The sequence below is a fragment of the Lissotriton vulgaris genome, chromosome 1_1 (assembly GCF_964263255.1).
Source record: "Lissotriton vulgaris chromosome 1_1, aLisVul1.2, whole genome shotgun sequence".
NCBI lineage: Eukaryota > Metazoa > Chordata > Amphibia > Caudata > Salamandridae > Lissotriton > Lissotriton vulgaris.
The window spans coordinates 1,183,508,848-1,183,531,495 of record NC_141685.1 but is presented as its reverse complement, the minus strand read 5'-3'; the positions used below and the strand labels follow the sequence as shown (position 1 = coordinate 1,183,531,495).

At 48.7% G+C, this 22,648-nt stretch overlaps 1 protein-coding gene across 2 annotated transcripts in view; it reads right to left on the bottom strand.

Annotated features, from left to right (window-relative positions):
* The window catches only part of LOC147748882 (zinc finger protein 10-like), a 246,428-nt gene that overhangs the window by 98,321 nt on the left and 125,459 nt on the right, over nucleotides 1-22,648 (bottom strand). Inside the window, exon 4 of one of the 2 annotated variants that reach the window (XM_086964431.1) lies at nucleotides 16,514-16,600. In XM_086964431.1, coding sequence (XP_086820557.1) covers nucleotides 16,514-16,600 — 87 coding nt within the window. Of the gene's footprint in view, nucleotides 1-16,513; nucleotides 16,650-22,648 lie in introns of both variants that reach the window. The other variant, XM_086964433.1, reaches the window with a different exon arrangement.

Below are 22,648 nucleotides of genomic sequence, written 5' to 3'. Positions count from 1 at the left end.
TCTCCCCTCGCTACCTCCCCCAACCGCAACCCTTAGCCACAGGGGAGAATGATCTGAGATGCCCCTGCGGAGGTGACGGACCTCTCGCACAGAGGAAGAGTGGGCCGACGGCAGTAAGAAATAATCAATTCTAGAAAGACTACCGTGGACCCCAGAATGGAACGTATATTGCAGTTGCGCGGGGTGTAGCATCCTCCAAGCATCTACCAATCCAAAGGTTTCCAGCAGTTCAGAAAGCCACATCTGGAAATTCGGTAAGTCTCTGGGAGGGTAGCGATCAGAGTTACCAGGGACCACAGAATTAAAACCCCCCCCAATAATAAGGAGACCATCAGGAAGCCCCAACAAAAGCCGACCGAGGTCAGCATAGGTAGTGGCCTGGAGACCCGGGGGGACGTATACATTAACTATAGAGAGCATCTTACCCTCCCATCTCCCCGAAAAAGCAACATATCGACCCCTGTCGTCAAGCATTATCTTGTCTATTTCAAGGGGCAGAGAGGATCTAATCAAAATGCCCACCCCTCTGGAACCGGAGGTGAATCCAGCATGAGCAACCAGCCTATACCCACGTCTATCCAAAGCCCGGCATGCATTCCCTATCAGATGGGTCTCCTGTAACAAAGCAATGTCAGGGGACTGGCGTCGAAGGAACTGAGAAACAACTCCACATTTTATCTTATCCCCCATACCATTAACGTTCCAGGACAGCAACTTCAACTCACCACCCCGGAAAAAGACCGTAGCCCTCCCTCCCCGGAACCCAACTACAGAAGGATAAGAGCAAAGCATACAGTGCCATGTGAACAAAACAAATACAGAAACAAAAACAATCCCTCCCCCCACCCCCCAACAACCCCCCATTACAACACCCCCCACCCTGCACCCCTACGTACGACTCAAGAGCCACCCCAATTTGCAGTGTGCCTGTCGCCCCCTCATAACTACACTACACAAAGAACCCAGGAGGAGGAAGAGAGTCAACCCACACCCGAACCACCCTCGGACTCAACCCTAACAATAATGAAGCAAATGGCATAACTCAGCTGATAAGTGTAACAAGGAACCAGACGTCGAGAACCATAATGTCACTCCTGGGCCGATGCACCCCCCTCTGCTCCACCGAGGCGTCCGTTTAGATCGTCTCTTTTAGGCAATGAGTCGAGCCTGTCACTGGCGCAGTCTGGTTGATCAAAGAAAAAGGTTAGTTCCTCATGTTCGATGCGTAGTCGAGCTAAAAACAACATCGCATACTTGAGGCCCAAGTCCCGCAATCGCCTCTTCACTCCCTGGAACCCCATCCTTTGTCGCTGGACCTGAGAAGTAAAATCCGGGTAGATGTTGACAGTACTATTGTCGAACTTTAATGGGCCACGACCTCGGGAGGCTTGGAGGATAGTGTCTCTATCCCGAAAATGGAAAAGCCTTGCAATGATAGGCCTCGGGGGGCACCTGGTTTAATCTTCCCACCCGGGAAGCGATAAGCACGTTCAACAGCGAAGAATTTGATGAGTCCGGCGGGAGCAAGATGGTTGAGGATCAAATCCTCCACAAGAAGGTCGACAGTGGTATCATCTTGATTTTCTAGCACTCCCACCAAGCGTATGTTGTTCCGCCGGGCCCTATTTTCATATTCGTCCAGTCGTCGGGCCATCAAGTCGTGCGATGATCGTAGGTTGCCAATTTCCGAATGTGCGTCCGCCATATCAGTGATGAGACTGGAAGTCTTTAAATCCAAAGCCTTGACCCTCTCATTAGTCTTGGCCAGATCTGCTCTAATAAGTGTGACATTGACAGCCACAGTATTGATCTTAGAGGCAAGAACCTCATACAGTAGTCCCATATCGGCTTTCATCCCAGTATTGGCACTCATCAGGTCCTGGAGAGAGACCTCCGATGGCGCAGTAGAGTCCGTCCTGAGGTCGGTAAGAGTACGGCTGGTATTGCCGGAGAAGCCCTTCGGTTGCGTATAGCGGTCCATCACATTAGTCTGAATAGGTCCCCCACGGATCGGCGTCTTCGTCTTGCGCCTCTCGAACTCAGGTTTGGAAGCCATATTGGAAGCTGTGCCCCGAAGGGGCCCTCTGGACCTGGTGAAAATGGCCGGTGTTGGTGGGATACCGAATCAGAATTTTAGGCCAAAACTGTAGAATGCAAATCAAGGGATAAATCGAGGGTAGAGAGATATGGCAGGTCAACACAGCGGGACGAAGCTGCACCGACTTGGGAGCCGATCCGCTCATAGAATAGTCACTCAAGGATTCGAGGAGAATTCGAAACTGAAAGCGACAATGAGGCCGACTGGGAGGATGTCCCTAAGGCCGTTGTTGTTGACTTACTCCTCGGCCCACCAAAGCAGCTAAGTCCCCGGTCTCGAGCAGGGTGGGCCAGAAAGATGAAGTTGACGTAAAATCAGTTCCCGACATCCAAATTCAATTTTTGAAAGGATAGAGGAGTCAGCAAGAGTGTATCTTCAAAAGCCCATAATAATAACCAGGATATTTCGAGGACAATCGCAGGAGGGCGGCGCGGGTCCCGGGAGCCCTCGGCTTACGCGACCATCTTGGACGTCCCGCGTAGCTCCTCTCTTTCTGCACTTCTGTTGCTTCTTTCTGCACCTCTGTTGCTTTGTTCTGCACTTCTCTTGCTTCTTTCTGCATCTGTTGCTTCTTTCTGCACCCCTCTTGCCTCTGTACACCCCTCTTGCCTATTTCTGCACTTCTATTGCCACTTCCTGCAGTTCTCTTGCTTCTTTCTGCAACTCTCATGCTCCTTTATGCACCCCTCTTGCTTCTTTCTGCAACCTTCTTGCCTGAGACTTGGAGGTTCTCTATCTGTCTGTCTGTATGACGGCTATTATCTTGTCTTAATGTCTTCAAATGCAATGATGGAGGTCCTACCCCCCTTTTAGGATGTAAATGACTTTGTGTTAATTGGTTTCTCTAACATACCTTTTATACAGGGCGACTGATACTTCTGGGGTAGAAGTTTGGGGCTGGTGGGAGTTGGGGTTCCATTTCAATACTTTTGTTGGGTTCTTTTTGTTTACCTTCCTTTTTTCCTCTTTAGGTTTTGGCACGCACAATTGCTCTCCTCACATACGCAGTCCTGTGGTGGAATCCTCTCACATCTCGTCCCTGGCACGCCTATTAATATTCCCTGCTCCACACCCACATTGTAGGAAGGTGGAATCTGACTGCATGGTTACCCCCACTTTTTTCCTGGTGTTTTGCTGGTTTTCGACTAGTCTGACTGGGATACTGCTAATCAGGACCCCAGTTTATCTGCTTTCTCCCTAAATTGATTGCATGTACTTTAGGTACACTCCAGATTGGATTCTGGGGTACCCTTATCAGTCCCTAGCATATGGTATACTATGTACCCAGGGCATAGGTACCCCAGAGGCCTCACAGGGGCTGCAGCATATATTATGCCACCCCTGGGAGACCATTCAAAATGACACCACAGGTCTGCTACAGCAGCCTGTGTAAGGTGGTGCATGCATCCCTTACTTAGATATAGGTTCATTATATCTATTCTAAATCACTGCACAAATAAACCTATCAGTCATCCCTATGCCAGGCTTTATCAATCCTGAAGGCAGGGTGCTGGGTTTTATGTGAGAGGGTGCACCTGCATGAGCAGAGGCCCTCTGCAGCCTTCGGAACCTATTTTCCGAGGTTGTTTATGATGCAGCCAACCATATAAATTTAAGTGCATTATAACCTTGCGGTAAATGCTAACTTTAAAACGGCTGCATAGAAACAAGTTGTGTTTGGTGTCAAACACCTTGGAATCATACCTCCCCGCCATTCCACCCTCCTAAAGGGACATATGCGATCTCCGGTACACCTGGTATCAGCTTTCTCGACCTAGTCATCACAAAATGGATGGAGCCAGCCACAGACACAAGTCTGCCCTCCTGCTGCTGAGCCAAGCTCGAGCAAGGGAAGGCTTGACAATAGGCTTCCTGTCACAGGGAGGTGTAACCACCTCCCCGACAGGCTTTAGTGTATTGGGGCTGGGTGGGTGCACTCAGAGTGCGTTGATGTCTGCACTGGGGGCACATTTGATGTCCCTGTGCATAGTCCAGCTCAAACCGGTTGCAGGAGCCATTTGCTCCTGCTCTGGAGCAAAACGGGACAAAGGACATGGTGTAGCCCTCCCATAGGTGGGTCCCCAGAGTTTGTCCCACCCCTTCCTTGGGTTTAAAGTAGGCACCCCTGACTACAGGACTTTAGATTTTACCTGGACTAAACTCTGCTACAGAAACCAAGTACTTCGAGGATCTATACTACGCTGGATGACTGAAGAATCTCCGTTGGAGTAAAGGCATTACTCCCCTGCAAGGCAGGCACCTAAACGCATATGACCGGTTTGCATCTCCCGAGCTTCTGAGGACTCCAAAGATTTCTGCAACACAGGAGGTGGGTTTCTGAGGTCTCTGAGGTTGATCTGTGCTTTTAGCAATTCGGAGACCCGTATCCCTCGTGGGGACCGTGCAACCCGATCCCATGTGCACTGTGTACTTTTGCAGCAGCATATGCTTTTCAGCGATCCCGGAGGCTGTGCTTTAGGCTACTTGTAGTCCTGACCCCGAGAAGTAATCCCACCGAACATTTCCGGCCTACACTCCAGGAGTGTTCCGTGGGCTGATATTTTGTGATACAGTTTGCGGTCTTTCGCGATCCCTGGTCCGTTGACCTGTGGGTCCCTGTGAAGGTAACTTTAACTTTCCAAGGGCTTTCCTGGTTGCTCCAGACGTGCCCTGACTCTCCATTGCTTGAAGAGTCCCCAGGACCTTGCTGGTCCTCACCGAAGCTGATTTCCTCGGACCATGTGGGTTGCAGTTGCCAAGGCTTGTTGGTGTTCAATCCGGACACTGACCACCAGCACTTGACATCCTTCATGGGACAGCTCACCTCCGGACTTTGGTCATTGTCTACGTCTCCTGGTCCCGTGGCTGCGGAGTCAAGCAAGGCGTCATCTCACCTGAAGCACCCCACAGTGGTGGGCATTCGTCTACCAAGCCCCTGGTCACCCTGAAGTGACCCAGACTCTGTCCCCTCTGCTTTCAGATTCTTCTCACCTCGAATTCAGGCTGAGATTCCACCGGACACTTTCATCTTCCCTGCCGGCAGCAGCACTTTTCCACATCACGCCATTGAAAACGACGAAGGTTCCCCACATCACTTGACACCTATGCACCTGGCTACGCTGGGATAGGTAAACACGAGTACTCTAGTACTCACATGGGTGCTGGCCTTAGAACCTTCTATGTTTGAAAGGGTTTGCTCAAAGTCCTCTCCGAAGTGTCCTTAATCTTTAAAATTCCAACCACGACTTTCCCATAATAGAGTTGTACTGAGCTCGCGTCTGTGTTCTCACACTGCACCCGTCCTCCGTGGGCCCCTGTGTCACTACTTTGGGTGGTTCCTTGGGGTCCCAGCGATTCTATGTCAAGTCAAGTCAAGTCATAAAATTTGTATAGCGCACTACATACCCAGAGGGTTTCAAGGCGCTTAGGAGGAGGTGGAGGATTATTTGTCAAATATCCACGTTTTAAGCTGCTTTCTGAACGCTATGTGGTTCTGGGTGAGGCGAAGGTAAGCGGGGAGTGAGTTCCATGTTTTAGCAGCCAGGTAAGAAAAGGATCTGCCTCCCATGGTGGTCTTGTTGATGCGAGGTATAGTGGCGAGGGCTTGGTCGGAAGAGCGTAGTTGGCGGGAGGGGGTGTAGAAGGACAGTCGGGAGTTGAGGCAGTCTGGTCCTATGTCGTAAAGTGATTTGTGTGCGTGGGTGAGCAGTCGGAAAGTGATCCTCTTATTGACGGGTAGCCAGTGGAGGTCTTTAAGGTGGCCAGAGATGTGTTCGTTGCGTGGGAAGTCTAGTATGAGCCTGGCTGCGGCGTTTTGGATTTGTTGGAGTTTCTTCTGGAGTTTGGCGGTGGTACCTGCGTAGAGGGTGTTTCCGTAGTCCAGTCGGCTCGTGACCAGGGCGTGGGTGACTGTTTTCCTAGTTTCGGAGGGGATCCAGCGAAATGTTTTTCTGAGCATGCGAAGAATGTTGAAGCAGGAAGAGGATACGGCGTTGACTTGTTTGTTCATTGAGAGTGAAGAGTCCAGAATGACGCCAAGGTTCCGTGCGTGGTCTGTCGGGATGGGTGCTTTTCCGAGGGCTTCCGGCCACCAGGAGTCGTCCCAAGCAGAGGGGGATGTGCCTAGGATGAGGACTTCTGTTTTGTCTGAGTTCAGTTTCAGACGGCTATGTTTCATCCATTCGGCGACTTCTTTCATTCCTTCGTGCAGGTTAGCTTTGGCGGCGTCGGGGTCGTTGGTGAGTGAAAGGATCAGTTGAGTGTCGTCCGCATAAGAGATGATGTTGAGGTTGTGTTGGCGTGCGATGGTCGCGAGGGGGCTCATGTATACGTTGAAGAGGGTGGGACTGAGTGAGGATCCTTGAGGTACGCCGCAGATGACTTCAGAGGCCTCGGACTTGAATGGAGGAAGGCGGACTCTCTGGGTTCTACCGGTGAGGAACGAGGTGATCCATTCCAGTGCTTTTCCTTGGATTCCGATGTTATTGAGGCGTTGTAGAAGGGTGCTGTGGCAGACTGTATCGAATGCTGCGGAGAGGTCGAGGAGGATGAGGGCGACTGTGTCTCCATTGTCCAGTAGAGTTCGAATGTCATCTGTTGCTGCGATGAGGGCGGTCTCGGTACTATGTTTTGCTCGGAAGCCAGATTGTGAGGGGTCGAGGGATTTGTTGGCTTCGAGGAAGGCGGCGAGTTGGTTGTTGACGGCTTTCTCGATGACTTTGGCCGGGAATGGAAGAAGCGAGATGGGGCGGTAGTTTTTGAGTTCGGTGGGGTCCGCTGTTGGTTTTTTCAGAAGGGCGGTGAGTTCAGCGTGTTTCCAGTCTTCAGGGAAGGTAGCGGAGTTGAAGGAGCAGTTGATGACGTCTCGGAGGTGCGGTGCTATGACGGAGTCTGCTTTGTTGAAGATGTGGTGAGGGCATGGGTCTGTGGGGGATCCTGAGTGGATGGAGTTCATCAGGTGGATGGTGTTCTCAGTGGAGATTGGCTTCCAGTCGTTGAGGGTGTTAACGGGGGGAGGTTGGACAGCAGACGGTAGGGTGGGTTGGTTTCCGGGTTGGTTGTCAAAGCTGTTGTGGATGTCTGCAATCTTGTTGTGGAAAAAAGAGGCTAGGGAGTCGCAGAGGGTTTGAGAGGGGGTGATGTCGTTGGAGTTGGCCGAGGGATTGGAAAATTCCTTGACGATGTTGAAAAGTTCCTTGCTGTTGTGAGCGTTGTTGTCGAGTCGATCCTTGAATGCTGCTTTCTTGGCTTTTCGGATTAGTTGGTGGTGAGTGCGGGTGGCGTTTTTGAAGGCGTCCTTGGTGCTGGTGGTTGGGTCTTTTTTCCAGGCCTTTTCAAGGGAGCGGCACAGTTTCTTGGACTTCTTGAGATCATCGTTGAACCATGAGGCCTTCTTGCTGCCTGGTTTGTTTTGATGTTTTTTCAGAGGTGCTAAGGTGTCAGCGGTGTTGGATAACCATAGGTTGAGATTAGCGGCGGCTTCGTTAGCGTTGGAGGAGAGGGCTGGGGTGTGTTGAAGGAGCGATGCCGAGATTTGGTCCGTGGTGATTTTGTTCCAGTTCCTTTTCAAGGTAGGTTGGAGGTGGATGCTGGGTTTTGGTTTGTTGTAGGTGAAGTGAACGCATCTGTGGTCAGTCCAGATGAGGTCCGTAGTGTGGCTGAAGGAGACATGGTTGCTGGAGGTGAAGATGGGGTCGAGTGTGTGACCTGCGATGTGGGTGGGGGAAGTGACCAGTTGTTTTAGTCCGAGGTTGGTGAGGTTGTCTACGAGGGTGGCGGTGTTGCGGTCGTTGATCTTATCGAAGTGAAAGTTGAGGTCTCCCAGAAGGATGTATTCTTTGGAGGGGAGCGCGTGTGGAGTGATGAAGTTCGTGATGTCTTCACTGAATTTTGCGCGGGGTCCTGGTGGTCTGTAGAGGAGGGTGCCTCTGAGTGTGGTCTTGGGGTCGATGTGGACCTGGAAGTGAAGGTGTTCGGAATTGGCGAGGTTGGCGTCAGAGCTGGTTGAGATGCGGATTGATTTCTTGTGGACTATAGCGATTCCTCCTCCTGTGTGGCTGGTGCGGTCCTTGCGTGTGATCTTATATTCATCAGGGATGGCAATGGTGATGTCTGGTGCTGAGGAGGCATTCATCCATGTTTCCGTAAGGAAGGCGATGTCCGGAGAGATGGTGTCTAGTAGGTTCCATAGGTCGATGGCGTGCCTGTGGATTGAGCGGGTGTTGAGAAGGATGCATTCTAGGTGGTTGGGGTCGGGAATCTGTGGTGTGGTCGTAGCGGAGATGTTGTCGGTGCCGATGAATTTGCAGGAGTAGCAGGAGAAAGGACCATGGGTGCGTCCAGGAGCGGCTTGAACGCAGTTGGGGGCGCGACCGGGGTTAAGGGCTAGGAGGGTGGCAGCATCGTAGGTAACGCGGGGGGCTGGGCAGCGCGAGGGGCAGGGGGTCTGGCGCTGGGCGCGGTCCAGGCGCGGACGGGCGTAGACGGGCTTACCTTTGGCGCACCTTCGGCGTGTCCGTAGCGCGTGGACGCTGCGCGTGGAGGCATTGGCCATAAATGGATGGTGGAGGGGGCGGAGCGTGGGAGGGGCAGCAGCTGGGAGGAGGCGGTGGCGGGAGGAGGGGCGGACCAGGGGAAATAAACCTAAACAAAATGGAGGGTCAAAGGCCAGGGGCAGCAAATACACAGCGTGAAAACGCACAAAATCGGCAGAAAACTTTGAGAAGCAGCCTCAGAGACGACGCGCTGCTAATTAACTAAATAGGGCGACAGTGCGGCACAAATAAATAATTAAAGCGACAGTGCAGCGCCAATCAGCGAGTATAGTTCGGCGCTATGAGGCGACAGTGCAGCGCTAGCTGATTAGTAAATAAAGGACAATGCAGCGTTGCTCAGATGGACTGCAGAATGCAGACGATACCTGTGTGTGGTTTAGCTGTGGCGTGGGGGAGCAACCGGACTGAATGAGGGTCCAGGCGGTCACAGGGAGCTCGGGAGCGAGGAAGGGTATGACTCGTGGGTGGGAGGGGCAGCAGCTGGGAGGAGGCGGTGGCGGGAGGAGGGGCGGACCAGGGGAAATAAACCTAAACAAAATGGAGGGTCAAAGGCCAGGGGCAGCAAATACACAGCGTGAAAACGCACAAAATCGGCAGAAAACTTTGAGAAGCAGTCTCAGAGACGGCGCGCTGCTAATTAACTAAATAGGGCGACAGTGCGGCACAAATAAATAATTAAAGCGACAGTGCAGCGCCAATCAGCGAGTATAGTTCGGCGCTATGAGGCGACAGTGCAGCGCTAGCTGATTAGTAAATAAAGGACAATGCAGCGTTGCTCAGATGGACTGCAGAATGCAGACGATACCTGTGTGTGGTTTAGCTGTGGCGTGGGGGAGCAACCGGACTGAATGAGGGTCCAGGCGGTCACAGGGAGCTCGGGAGCGAGGAAGGGTATGACTCGTGGGTGGGAGGGGCAGCAGCTGGGAGGAGGCGGTGGCGGGAGGAGGGGCGGACCAGGGGAAATAAACCTAAACAAAATGGAGGGTCAAAGGCCAGGGGCAGCAAATACACAGCGTGAAAACGCACAAAATCGGCAGAAAACTTTGAGAAGCAGCCTCAGAGACGACGCGCTGCTAATTAACTAAATAGGGCGACAGTGCGGCACAAATAAATAATTAAAGCGACAGTGCAGCGCCAATCAGCGAGTATAGTTCGGCGCTATGAGGCGACAGTGCAGCGCTAGCTGATTAGTAAATAAAGGACAATGCAGCGTTGCTCAGATGGACTGCAGAATGCAGACGATACCTGTGTGTGGTTTAGCTGTGGCGTGGGGGAGCAACCGGACTGAATGAGGGTCCAGGCGGTCACAGGGAGCTCGGGAGCGAGGAAGGGTATGACTCGTGGGTGGGAGGGGCAGCAGCTGGGAGGAGGCGGTGGCGGGAGGAGGGGCGGACCAGGGGAAATAAACCTAAACAAAATGGAGGGTCAAAGGCCAGGGGCAGCAAATACACAGCGTGAAAACGCACAAAATCGGCAGAAAACTTTGAGAAGCAGCCTCAGAGACGACGCGCTGCTAATTAACTAAATAGGGCGACAGTGCGGCACAAATAAATAATTAAAGCGACAGTGCAGCGCCAATCAGCGAGTATAGTTCGGCGCTATGAGGCGACAGTGCAGCGCTAGCTGATTAGTAAATAAAGGACAATGCAGCGTTGCTCAGATGGACTGCAGAATGCAGACGATACCTGTGTGTGGTTTAGCTGTGGCGTGGTTTGGTCTTTCCCTGGAGCCTACTGTGTATTGTGCTATTTACTGTTGTTCTAGTGATTTAATATTGTGTGCTTTGTGCTCTAATCTCATACAGAAGTTAGTAGAGAGTGTTCAGTAATGAATACATATACTTTATACATCTCTTGTGGGGTTCTCCTTTCATTTGGTCATTCAGGAGGTTCGGATCTGGTAAAACAAGCTGCTTTACATTCCTTCGAGACATAGCCTGAAGGCTGCTCTCCACAGCTACCACTAGGATAGCTTTCAATAAAGGTTGTCTTTAACCTAAACATCAATAAGGGTTGTTTGGACTGATACAAGGTGCGCGCTATAATTAGTCGATACAAAAGGGGATGATGGACGGAGCGTTTGAGCAAATCAAACACTCACCCCCAGTCAACTGATCTGGGTTTAATCCATCACCATTCTTTAGCCCACTCGGCCACCCCAGTTGAGACATGGCCATATGCAAATCAGTCTGACCGTGTGCCTCATGGGAACAGTCCAGGCCGAACTGCCAAGCCATGCCTTCCCTGGACTGGAAACAAGCTACTGAGGACCTGTTTCTGGCATTTCAGCCGTCTTCAGCCCGGCTTGCTTGAATCCAGTGGCAAAGTGAGCAAGAGAGTCACGTCTGCGCATACCCTGCCAACTTATGGCGAACAAAGAAAAACCAAAGGAAATGATGGACGGAGCGTTGACAATAGAAGCACTCACCCCCAGTCAACTGATCTGGGTTTAATCCATCACCGTTCTTTAGCCCACTCTGCCAACCCAGTTCAGACATGGCCATATGCAAATCAGTCTGACCCTGTGCCTCATGGGAACAGTCCAGCCCGAACTGCAAAGCCATGCCTTCCCTGGACCGGAAACAAGCTACCGAGGACCGGTTTCTGGCATTTCAGCCGTCTTCAGCCCGGCTTGCTTGAATCCAGTGGCAAAGTGAGCAAGGAACTCACGTCTGAGCATACCCTGCCAACTTATGGCAAGCAAGCCGGGCTGAAGACGGCTGAAATGCCAGAAACCGGTCCTCTGTAGCTTATTTCCGGTCCAGGGAAGGCATGGCTTGGCAGTTCGGGCTGGACTGTTCCCATGAGGCACATGGTCAGACTGATTTGCATATGGCCATGTCTGAACTGGGGTGGCAGAGTGGGCTAAAGAACAGTGATGGATTAAACCCAGATCAGTTGACTGGGGTGAGTGCTTGTATTGTCAACGCTCCGTCCATCATTTCCTTTGGCTTTTCTTTGTCCGCCATAAGTTGGCAGGGTATGCTCAGACGTAATTTCCTTGCTCACTTTGCCCCACTGGATTCAAGCAAGCCGGGCTGAAGATGGCTGAAATGCCAGAAACCGGTCCTCTGTAGCTTGTTTCCGGTCCAGGGAAGGCATGGCTTGGCAGTTCGGGCTGGACTGTTCCCATGAGGCACAGGGTCAGACTGATTTGCATATGGCCATATCTGAACTGGGGTGGCAGAGTGGGCTAAAGAACTGTGATGGATTAAACCCAGATCAGTTGACTGGGGGTGAGTGCTTGTATTGTCAACGCTCCGTTCATCATTTCCTTTGGTTTTTCACTATAGTTAGTGGTCAGCATATACCAGGCCAACTTCTCACAAACATGACTTTTTGAGTCCTGTAGTGGAATGTTAATGGCCTGTTGGACCAAGTGAAGAGGGCGGCAGACTTTACTTTTGTGAATCAACGCCGCCCAGAGGTCCTGGTGTTGCAGGAAACCCATCTCATCGGGGAGCTTTACCCCTTCTTAGCTAGCAAGGGCTATGATACAGTCTTTCGTGTGCGGTACTCCCGGGGTCTCAGGGGAGTTGCTGTCCTTTTGCGAAGCACCTTTCCTCTAGTGGTCAAATGTGAAACCCGTGACCTACAGGGATGCATTATCACTTTGGAGGACACCTTGGAAGGGCAAGTGGGGTTGCTGGTGTGTGTTTATGTACCACCCGCCTCGTTGTCGGCTGCTCTTCAGGACCTCTCTTGCCTGTCTTCCACACGGGCTCACAATATTATGGGGTGACTTTAACGCAGTGCCCAACCCTGAATTGGCTAGGTCTGATGCCTCCACTGCATCCTGGGGAATGGGCGCCCGTCGTCTCACTGATTGGGAGACGACTTTGGGCCTTTGTGACGCGTGGGCCTCTGTGATGCGTGGAGATGCACGATGTAGGCAGTTACACACACCTCAGTGGCTCACCATACTCACTATCGGATAGACATTGCATTCTTGCTCACCACAACTGCCAATTCTTGACTCAGAGTCAGATTCTGCCCGGAGGCATTTCGGACCATTCCCCACTCCTCCTCCATCTTGGGCACCCTCCTATGGCACAACATTCATTGTGGCGCTTAAACGCCTGGTACTTCCAAGACAACTCACCAACTCCCTCCAAGTATATTTTGATATTAATTAAGGCTCTGTCACCTGCGTAGAAACACTATGGGCAGTGAGTAAAGAAACACTGTGAGGCTCTCACAAGAGCTTTATCAGGGCTCAGGAGCGTGGTGCGCTTATTGCTTTGTTAGAGGCACGTACGCTTCGCCTAGAGCACCAATCAGGGTCTAACCACCAGTCTAATGCCTCTCGTCAGCTGGGCCTCATGCGAGAAGATATTAGTCTGCACTCCCTTGAAGCAGCCAAACACAGCTGGCAGGCTACAACAGCTAGAATTTATTGTTGGGGGGATAAAGATTGAAAATAACTTTATTGGCTGGTTTACCATCAAAAGACCTACAGGATAGTTCCTGAGATCCTCGATGACACTGGTCAGCCTCAGCAGTCCCTTCCTGAGAAAAGCCCAAACCTTTGCCAAGTATTATCAATTATCAAACTCTATACGCCAAGCCAGTGGATAGGGACACGACTGTGCACCTGCCCTTCCTCAACCTCTTCCTCGATTGCCTCTTCATGATGCTCACCTGCTGGACAAGCCTCTAACGGCAGATGAAATTGGAGAGGCACTGTCCAGAATGGCGCTAGACAAAATGCAGGGCCTGGATGGCATCCCCACGTTCAGGGAAGCGCATATCCCTTACCTTCTATTGCTGCATAAGGAGGCCTGTCAGGTTGGGTCTTTCCCATGAGAGTTAGATTCGGCCACTATAGTAGTAATACCTAAGACGGAGCCTCCTCCACTTCATGTGCAGATTACTGACCGATATCACTCCTTAACTGTGAAGTAAAACATTTTGCGGCAATGCAGGTCCTGCCTGGACTGGTGCAGCCGGAACAATGCGGCTTCATGCTGTCCCGGAACACGAGACACTGCATCTGCCGGCTGCACGTGACCTGGTCCGTCGTCATCAACTGCCTTCCGACCTCGACCTGCTCCTTATCGACTTTGAGAAGGCTTTCCACATGGTGGACTGGGACTACCTCCACAAAGTGTTGGCATGCATCGGCTTAATACAGCAATTCCGAAGCATGGCCAGGCTTCTTTACTCCAATCCCACCGCTCGAGTTTAGGTGAATGGGGTCCTCTCTGGCACATTTCCCAAACAGCGAGGGACTAGACTGGACTGCATCCCTACCTCCACTCCCCTTCGGCTTGGCTATAGATCCTATGGCCAAGCTCATCTGTGCAGACCCCCACTATACAGGCAGGATCTGGGGTAAGAGACACGAGGACCACATCGGACTGGTCTCCAGATAAAACCCTCAAAGTGGGTACTGGTCCCTCTGGCACCTTTTAGGGACTTCTTCGATTGAAAAAAGACAAATACCCTCTGTCAGCTTAGTTTTAGTATCTGGGCATCCGGGTTGCTTTGCACCCTGAACTCACCTGAGCCCTTAACCTTAAGCCCCTCTTTGGGAAAGCCAAGTCAGATCTTACTAGATGGCATGCCCCCGCCTTAACGTCCTGGGGCACATCGCCCTTTACAAAAGGATGATTCTTCTGCAATTTCATTATGACTTTCAAAACATAACACTTCAATTATGGTTCTCTGCTTTGGACGGTGCGGCTGTGACATCCCCGTGACGAGACTCACGGTCACGCATTGCATTTACATATTCTCAACGAGGCCTCTATGAAGGAAGCTTGTACATGACCAACCTCTATCTCTATTACCTGTCTTGATATCTCCTTGTTCTCCATGACTGCTTAAACAGGGGAAGGACTGACCTGGCCTATCGTCTGGAACTTGCACTGCTGGGCTTTTACCATCTCCAGGCCATGCTCTATGAGTCTCCGCTTACCCTCTCGATGCCACTGGTGGCCCGGGTGCTGTTCCTTGCGCGGAGGGTGGCCCTCCGTCACGTTCAGTGGTAAGATACACTTATGCAGCAAACGCCACTCTGGCATGGCACCTGGCTGAAGGAGGTGGCTGAACTCAGCAGTTTTCACTCCTGGTATCTCATTGGTATTACACAGCTGGGTGATGTATGGTCGGGGAAGCATATGCTTTCCTTTCGGGTCTTCCAGCAGATGTACAGTCTCAAGCACACCCAGTTCTATAAGTACCTCCAGCTCAGACACGCTCTCAAAGCTGATTCCCTCCCTGCCGATGCCCTCCCGGAGGTTAGTCCCCTAGAAGCTAAGTTAATTATGGGACATCTGGGCCGTGAAGAGTTTCTCATATCTATTGCACACTCATTGTCAACTTACTCGGCTCACTGAACCACCTTCGGACTCAGTGGGAGGGCTTTGATAGGTCCCGTAGAGGATGAAGATTGGCGAGATGCCCTGATGGCCCCCTAGGAGCTCACCACCACCAGCATTAAGCGGCTTTGCTCCACACTTCTGCTTGTCCTCGACTTGGAACTGATTAAGCTGATTTCTATCACATGGTATGGACAGGTGCAGTGGTCACTCATCACTGGATAACAATGACTCTGGGAGTTGTTGGAGGTGCTGGGATGGTCAGTTCCCCTTTCTCCCCTGATGATTCTTCTTGGGTGGGTTTGAAGGCATTGGGGGCTCGAGGGCTGAGAAAGCACTGTTGGGCACGGCCCTTCTGGTGGCAAAACGGGACATCGCTGCAAGTTGGGTGTCTCCTGGCTTACCCACCCTGTCAAAATGGAATCAGGGAGTGGACTGTTGGGCGCGGCATGAGCGTGTGGTCTTTAAAGCTCATGGATGCCCCCAGAAACAAGAGCGAGTGCTGGGGAAATGGATGGGTCAATTGGCTTAACTAGATGTGTGTTTGTGTCAGTGGCTTCTTTTGTACGTTCGCTGCTCCTTGTATGGATTGCTTACCTCTCTCCGCAATGTAACTGTGTATGCCATGTATTAGGTTTAGCTACCCAGTAGGGTTAAAATTCAATAAAGTTTATTTAAAAAAAAGATTAATAGGTTATTAACTTAATGATGTTTGAACTTTGTTAAACTGATCCTGGGAGGAGATAAAGATGTTTTATTTATATTTAATATTAATAAATCTGAAACAAGTAGTAATGTTCTCATTAGTGTTAGCTAGCACCAATTAGCCTAGAAATCCCAGTCTTTAGTTGTAGTCGGAAACCCGGCTAGTCTGCCCATTACTAAGAGATAAACAGCTGGACTTTTACTATATTGTAATATATATAATATAGAATAAATACATTATACACACACAATGTGCAAGTCCTCTGATATAATTTCTATCAATTATCTCGAGCTCGTATTGCATAGAAAAAAGGTCTAACTGAATTTGTTCCCTTTAATTCACAGTGTTGAATTAATTCCTTTGCAGGATATTTAGCTTCCGTAAACAAATAAAAATGTTAGACACAGCATTTGATTTTCCTTTGGTGCTGGGGAAAAGAAAAACATTTAACAATGACAGTACTGCGCTTTGACCGTCAATAAACTCAGCTCTCAGGCCCAAGCTTGATGTAAACATTTACCAATACATTTTTACAAGTGTTTGAAACTAAACTGTAAACACCGAACCCGGTCAGCAAAATGTAACACTGCCTTTTATGTTCTTTCTTTATATATGTCCTATTAAATCTATTCTATAGTTTCAATGTATGGAAAACATAAAACATTTTAGAATGCATTTTTATAATGTCCTTATAACATACTTTTATTTTACTTCTAACACAACAATTCATAATTTGATCGATGCAGTTAATGAACATCTCACAAAGAAACAAAGGATAAATAACTTGTGAATTGTTTTGCAAGTAAACAGCTCATGTTCACAGGCTTTGTTACCTGTGCTTTTGTCCTGGGTTTCCATCATGTATTGGACTTTCTCTTGGCTTATTCCAACTGACAAATCTGAATGAAAATTGGAATCACCTGTAAAATTAAGATAGAAAGACATGTTTACCCTCTAGCACGAGTTAATCTTAGTTTGGATATTCGTTTCTATCGTAAGCCCTTCAAATACAATTAAAGCATTACTTTTTTATCAATAAAACGTTTATTTTTTATTTATGAAAACATAAAACTGTGGAGGGCAAAGTAATTCAAGGAGACATTAAAAAAAACTTTCCTGCCCATTCCCTTGGTTTAACAGAGCTGGTAATATGGAACCAGAGCTTTCTAAATACCAATCCCCCTTGGTGCAAAGCAAAAACCCACATTCTACATATCCATGAAACAGATACTATACATTTTGAAACTGCTATCGAAAAAGCCCCCAAATGCTCAATGATTCAAGTAACTCGTAGGGAACTTAATTGTATCTCTTGGGCACGTTTGCAGGCTGCAGGCTTCCACGTGCTTGCATTTGGAGAAAAGCTCAAAATTGACAGACTGTGACACTGGCCATTTGACCGCCCACTTTAAAGCGGGCGGGTGGTCAAATGGCTAAATCTCTGACGGCCCTTACAAAGTAGGGACTTCCACTGATGGTCGGCTCGACTGTAAATAAGTTGGGCTGACCTTTCAGTACACGGAAATGATACTCTGCTGCCTTTATGTTGAAATATTGTTTCCACCATACTCTAAACAAGCGTTTACAATGCAACGGTCTCGCCTTTGCAAAAGTTAGAGCTATTGGCATTGTAAATGACATTATTTTCATTTATATGTTGGTTTTGAAAACAGATAAATGGCACTGTCATTTACAATGCCAATAGCTTAATCTCTCGCAAATGCGAGACCTATTGCATTTGCACCCAGACAAAGCCCCACCCACATACACACACACAGAGCCCCACAAACACAAACACACACACACACACACACACACACACACACACACACACACACACACACATACACACACACACACACACACACACACACACACAGAGAGAGCTACCCTTTTTGTTGCCTCCTAACCACCCGTCATTGTTCCTTAGGGTGTATAAGGGCACCATTGTCAACTCCACACCTCATATTGAAGGGCAGGTATGGTGGTCACTAGCACCAAAAGGCCTTCATGGGGACCATCTTCTGCCACTGTGCTTGTGTCTGTCGCTGGAAGGAGACTGAACCAGGGCGTGTTTTTCTTTCTCTCCTCTTCTCATTGGCTGGAATGTAAAATTCCAGCCAATGGGAAGAGGAGAGAAAGAAACTAAAAAGCACAGCCCTCAATCCCGAAAAGACGGGGCTTAAATGGATAGACAAACCTCTTCTCCAATGGCTGGCCGCTGTTTAGGAAGCCAGCCAATGGCGAAGAGGGGCGGGTTCAAGTCTCCTACTAGAATTTTTTTAAAGACAACCCAAATACACTTAGACATTCTCTGGGACACCTTAGAGAAAGTTGCTAGGGGGGAATTTAATTCCAATACCGCTGTTGCAAAGCGGGATAGAGAGGTGGCACAGCACCAACTTGAAACCGGATTTGGGAAGCAGAAGAATTGCACGATCACATAAATTTGAGGAAGGTGCTGTGCAAACCAGCCTCCATTAGGGAACACCTTTATACTCTACAGGTAAATGCACCGGAGAGGAAATCGACACTGAAAGGCAGGGTTACGAAATAGGAAATAAGGAGCATACGCTTTTAGTGAATGACCTAAAAGCGAGAAAAGAAATACATCACACCCCCTTAAGTTCTAAAGGAACATAACATGATACTGACAAACAAGACAAATAAGATATATTCAGAGCATACTACAATTCCTTAACCCGTTAACCGCGGCGGTAATTCCGCCGTGGTGCGGGCGTTTCCGTGCGTGGGTGGGGCGCCGTCGGCCAATGGCCGACGGCAGCACTGGCCAGGTAGTGTTGCCGTCGGCCATTGTCCGACGGCAGCAATTAAGGGGTTAAATAAGAAGTGACCCTAACAGAACAAAAGTACTTCTTGAAAAGCTTACACTTATCACAAAAACAAAAACACAGCTAGGGGCCTCATCAACCCCGTTCTTTAATATGGAAGTCCAAGCGGCCATTAAATCAAGCCATTTAAACCACAACAAACAGACAGTTATACCTGGAATTTATATAAGGTTTTGCCCCGGTTAATGTATTTCAAACAGCAGTAGAGTCAGGCATGGCCACACTAACCATTACAGAAGCGGAGGTCATCAAGCATCCCAAGCTGGGTCAGAACTGCTGACACCCATGCTAAAAGTGAAGGCACTAAGAAGTTAGTGATAATATATATTAAAAGCGCTAATGGTAGTAAGCGCTAAGTAAAAAATAAATACTTGCTCTAATTTCATATATGACACATTTGTATTATATTTTTTTTCATCAAGGTATGCAGTCTCCCTGCTTTTGCTACCGACACATGACACCTTTTCCATGTCGAGTAGCGGCCGTCATACATGACATTAGAGCAAGTATTTACTTTTTACTTAGCGCTGACTACCATTAGAGCTTTTCACTAACCTCATTACCGATCTCCCCATATTCTGTTGACTTCTCCCCCTCGGCCTCTCCCAACATGGCGCCCGCAACACCCACACGCATGTGCCTTGGGAGGTTACTCTTCTCGTTGAATTGGGTAACTCTCCGCCCTACTCACAAAATGGTGCCCACGCTTTCCACATGCCTCAGCCGAGTCACATCCCACTCCCTGGCAAAACCCCGTATCCGGGAGTTGATGAGGTCGGAGTCTCTTTGGTGTCTATAAAGCAAGCTGGTGGTGCCGTGCACTGAGTTTAGAGGGATTATTAAGTGTACACAAACATTTGTGCATAAGCACTTCGGCTCAACGAACGGAAAGAATAGAACATTTTCTGAAGGTAATGTAACGATTTCAGATACATCCAACAGTGCTCGCCTCAGAAGCAAAAAGTACAACACCACGAAGGCATCTCTTTAAAGACACAAAATTTCAATGGCAGCAGTACGTAATCAACAAACGAGCTCCGGCTGGAAAGCAGACCACGCCATGCACACCACCATGTTTCTCCGAGGTCAAGCAGAAATGCCTCGGAGAAACGCCCCGTCATTTTCCGACTTGGCAGCATGTTTTTCTTTCTCTCCTCTTCCCATTGGCTGGAATGTAAAATTCCAGCCAATGGGAAGAGGAGAGAAAGAAACGAAAAAACACACCCCTCAATCCCAAAAAGACGGGGCTTAAATGGACAGACGCCCCACTTCTCCAATGGCTAGCCTCCGTTTAGGAAGCCAGCCAATGGAGAAGAGGGGCGGGTTCAAGCCCCACTCTGGAAAACATAAGATCTCGCAAGCGAGTCTGCGCAAGCGCAGCCTATGCAGGCCGAGACCTAAAAACCACGTTGGTGTTAGAACATGGGCGAAAACCAGCCAAGAAGTAACGAATGGACTAAAGACTACAAGGACGTTGCAGAGGTGTTTGGGCATGTGGCCTTCAATAACCTTAATGGTGGCAGGTAAATGGAGATTGCTCAGTGTCAGGCTTCATTAATAAAATATTGACCTGGGCCTGCTATAATTTGTCAGGTACAACACAGAGGGGAAAATGAAGAAGACTTGCTGACCTAACAAATCTGGAGAAGACTCCACACCACAGAAGTCCCTTTCTGCATATTTGAGACTGGAAGGAGATTTCATCAGCTTCTCCAAGGGACCGAAGACCCACCTCTTCAGATCAGCTCAAGATGACACCAGGACGTTCTACCTTCTGCTGCCTCACCAACTTCACAGTTCTGTGCTCCTGTATGCATTGCAGTCCTTTCAAATCTCAGAATGTTTTTACCAATGAGCTGTTCGTCAGCATTCCACTGTTTTATACCCCATGACTTAACCATCTTTATTTGACATCTATCAGCTGTCGTAAACTAGACTTATTTGTAATCTGACTGTCTAGCTGTTCTCTTGATTTATGCCTTTGACTTAGCCAATCCCCGAGTTTGTATTTTAAGGCAGACCTGGATATATAGCATCTATGGATGTCAGGCTTTTAAAAAATCACCACCTACAAGTAATTTCAGGCATTTCACATTACAGGTCCTGTAGGTAACTTTAAGGCATTAACAATAAAATATATTTCCCAAAGGGAGCTTCGTGACAAAGTACAGTAAAATCTCAAAATAGGGCAACAATGTATTTTTGAATAAAGCATAATCCAAAGAGAGTTTCCTGGGGCTGCACAATAAGCCACAAATATCCACAGCTATCAGAAAGGTTACTTCCGATATAGGCACATTAAATATGATTCAACAGCGAATCAGTCTCCCATTTTTTTTTTTTTTTTTAAAGAGAAGAGCATTTGCAGCATTAAATTCCTCTTGGCTAAAACTAGTACTAATGCCTTGCTTGCTATGCTCATCAGCTCTTGGGCGAACACACAGAGACCAGGTTCATTGTGTCAGATTATATATATATATATATATTTCACCTCCCAGGCAGAAAAAACTACCAGTGACGAGACTTGTGTAGACCAAAGTGTTTTATTTCTCTGTCGCCCTCGAGGGCGACAGAGAAATAAAACACTTTGGTCTACACAAGTCTCGACACTGGTAGTTTTTTCTGCCTGGGAGGTGAAGTGTTGTCGGGACTGGCTCCAGAGGTCCCGTGTGAGACGAGACGCCCGCTGTTTTGGAAGGTGGCAGTTTTTCTTCTGGAGAAGGAGGAGTAGTAGTATATATATATATATATATATATATATATATATATATTACCTACTGGCGGTCGCCAGTAGGTATATATAGTTAGGATTTTTTTCCTATGGGATTTCTGAAAATTCTATGTCGAATAACTTTGGCCTTTGTGGACGGAATTGGCTGAAATTTTCAGGAAAATGGCACATTTTGTTTCTGAGCAGCCCCTGAAAATTTTGGGGGGGGGGGGGGCTCGTCAAGGGGGGGCCGAGAAAAAAGGGGGGGTCCCAAAACGCGTTTTTTCCATTCATTTTTCCATAGGGCGGTTGGAATCACTTTTAGCTCGAACGGCTGAATGGATTTACACGAAACTTGGCAAAATTGTAGATATGGTTTGCCCGACGTGCCTTTGCTATGTCTCAATATATGTGCTCCAGTGGATTTTGAGAAATTAACGTTTTAAAAAACAGATATATCTGTGACAGCGCTCCGGTTAGCGCCCCGGTTCGCGTACCTGACGCGTAACGGAACTTCGCGAAGCGAAGCTGATTGGCTCTCCGGTGTCTGTCAACATTCTAAACAGTCCGGAACGGCCGCCATCTTGTCTCTCGGTAGGATCGGGAGACAAGAGGTGGAGAAAAACGAAGGGGGAAATTAATGAAAGGGGACAAGGTAGACCCCTCCTGACCCCCTAGGAATGATGTGGGGGCTATTAAAGGGTCCCGTGGGGCAAAAAAAAACCAAACATCGTTTTCTTCGCAGTAGAAGCGCTACCCGGTACGCGAACCGGGTAGCTCACCGGTAGCGTAACGGGAGTTCGCCATTTTGTGTTTCGGTCGAATTTAATCACAAGATGGAGGAAAAACAATGTGGGAAATGGGTATAAGGGGGCATGGTAGACTTATCTTGACCCCCTAGGTTTTCAGAGGGTGGCTGAGGAGGCTCATATATGTCGGGAAAAAAATGAATGTTTGAATTTTTCGCGCGGTTAGCTGCCGGTACGCGAACCGGGTAGCGAACCGGGAAGCGAACATAAGTGAAAATTAGTGAAAAAAGGTACATTCGAAATTTTAAAAGAGTAATTATAGTTAAGGTAGCTCTGAAAAGAGCTTTTGGGTTCTGTGTAAGTTCAAGGTACTTATAAGTAGGTACCAATACACAGTCTTAAATTTTGTATGAAAACTCTGTTTCCCTCATCTGAGAAGTGCACACCATCTCCTCTGTAGATATCTTGAATGTAGTAACGCAAGTTATTGTTGTAGATGGAGCCCATTCCATGGTCTCTCATATAAGCTGAAACAGACTTATTTACATGCTTCCTCGCTTTCTCAATTTGTGGACAAAATTGATTGGACCACCTCCATTTCTGTCTTTGGCATATATTGGAATATACCAAGGCAGTTTGAGGAAAAAGTGCCATCAA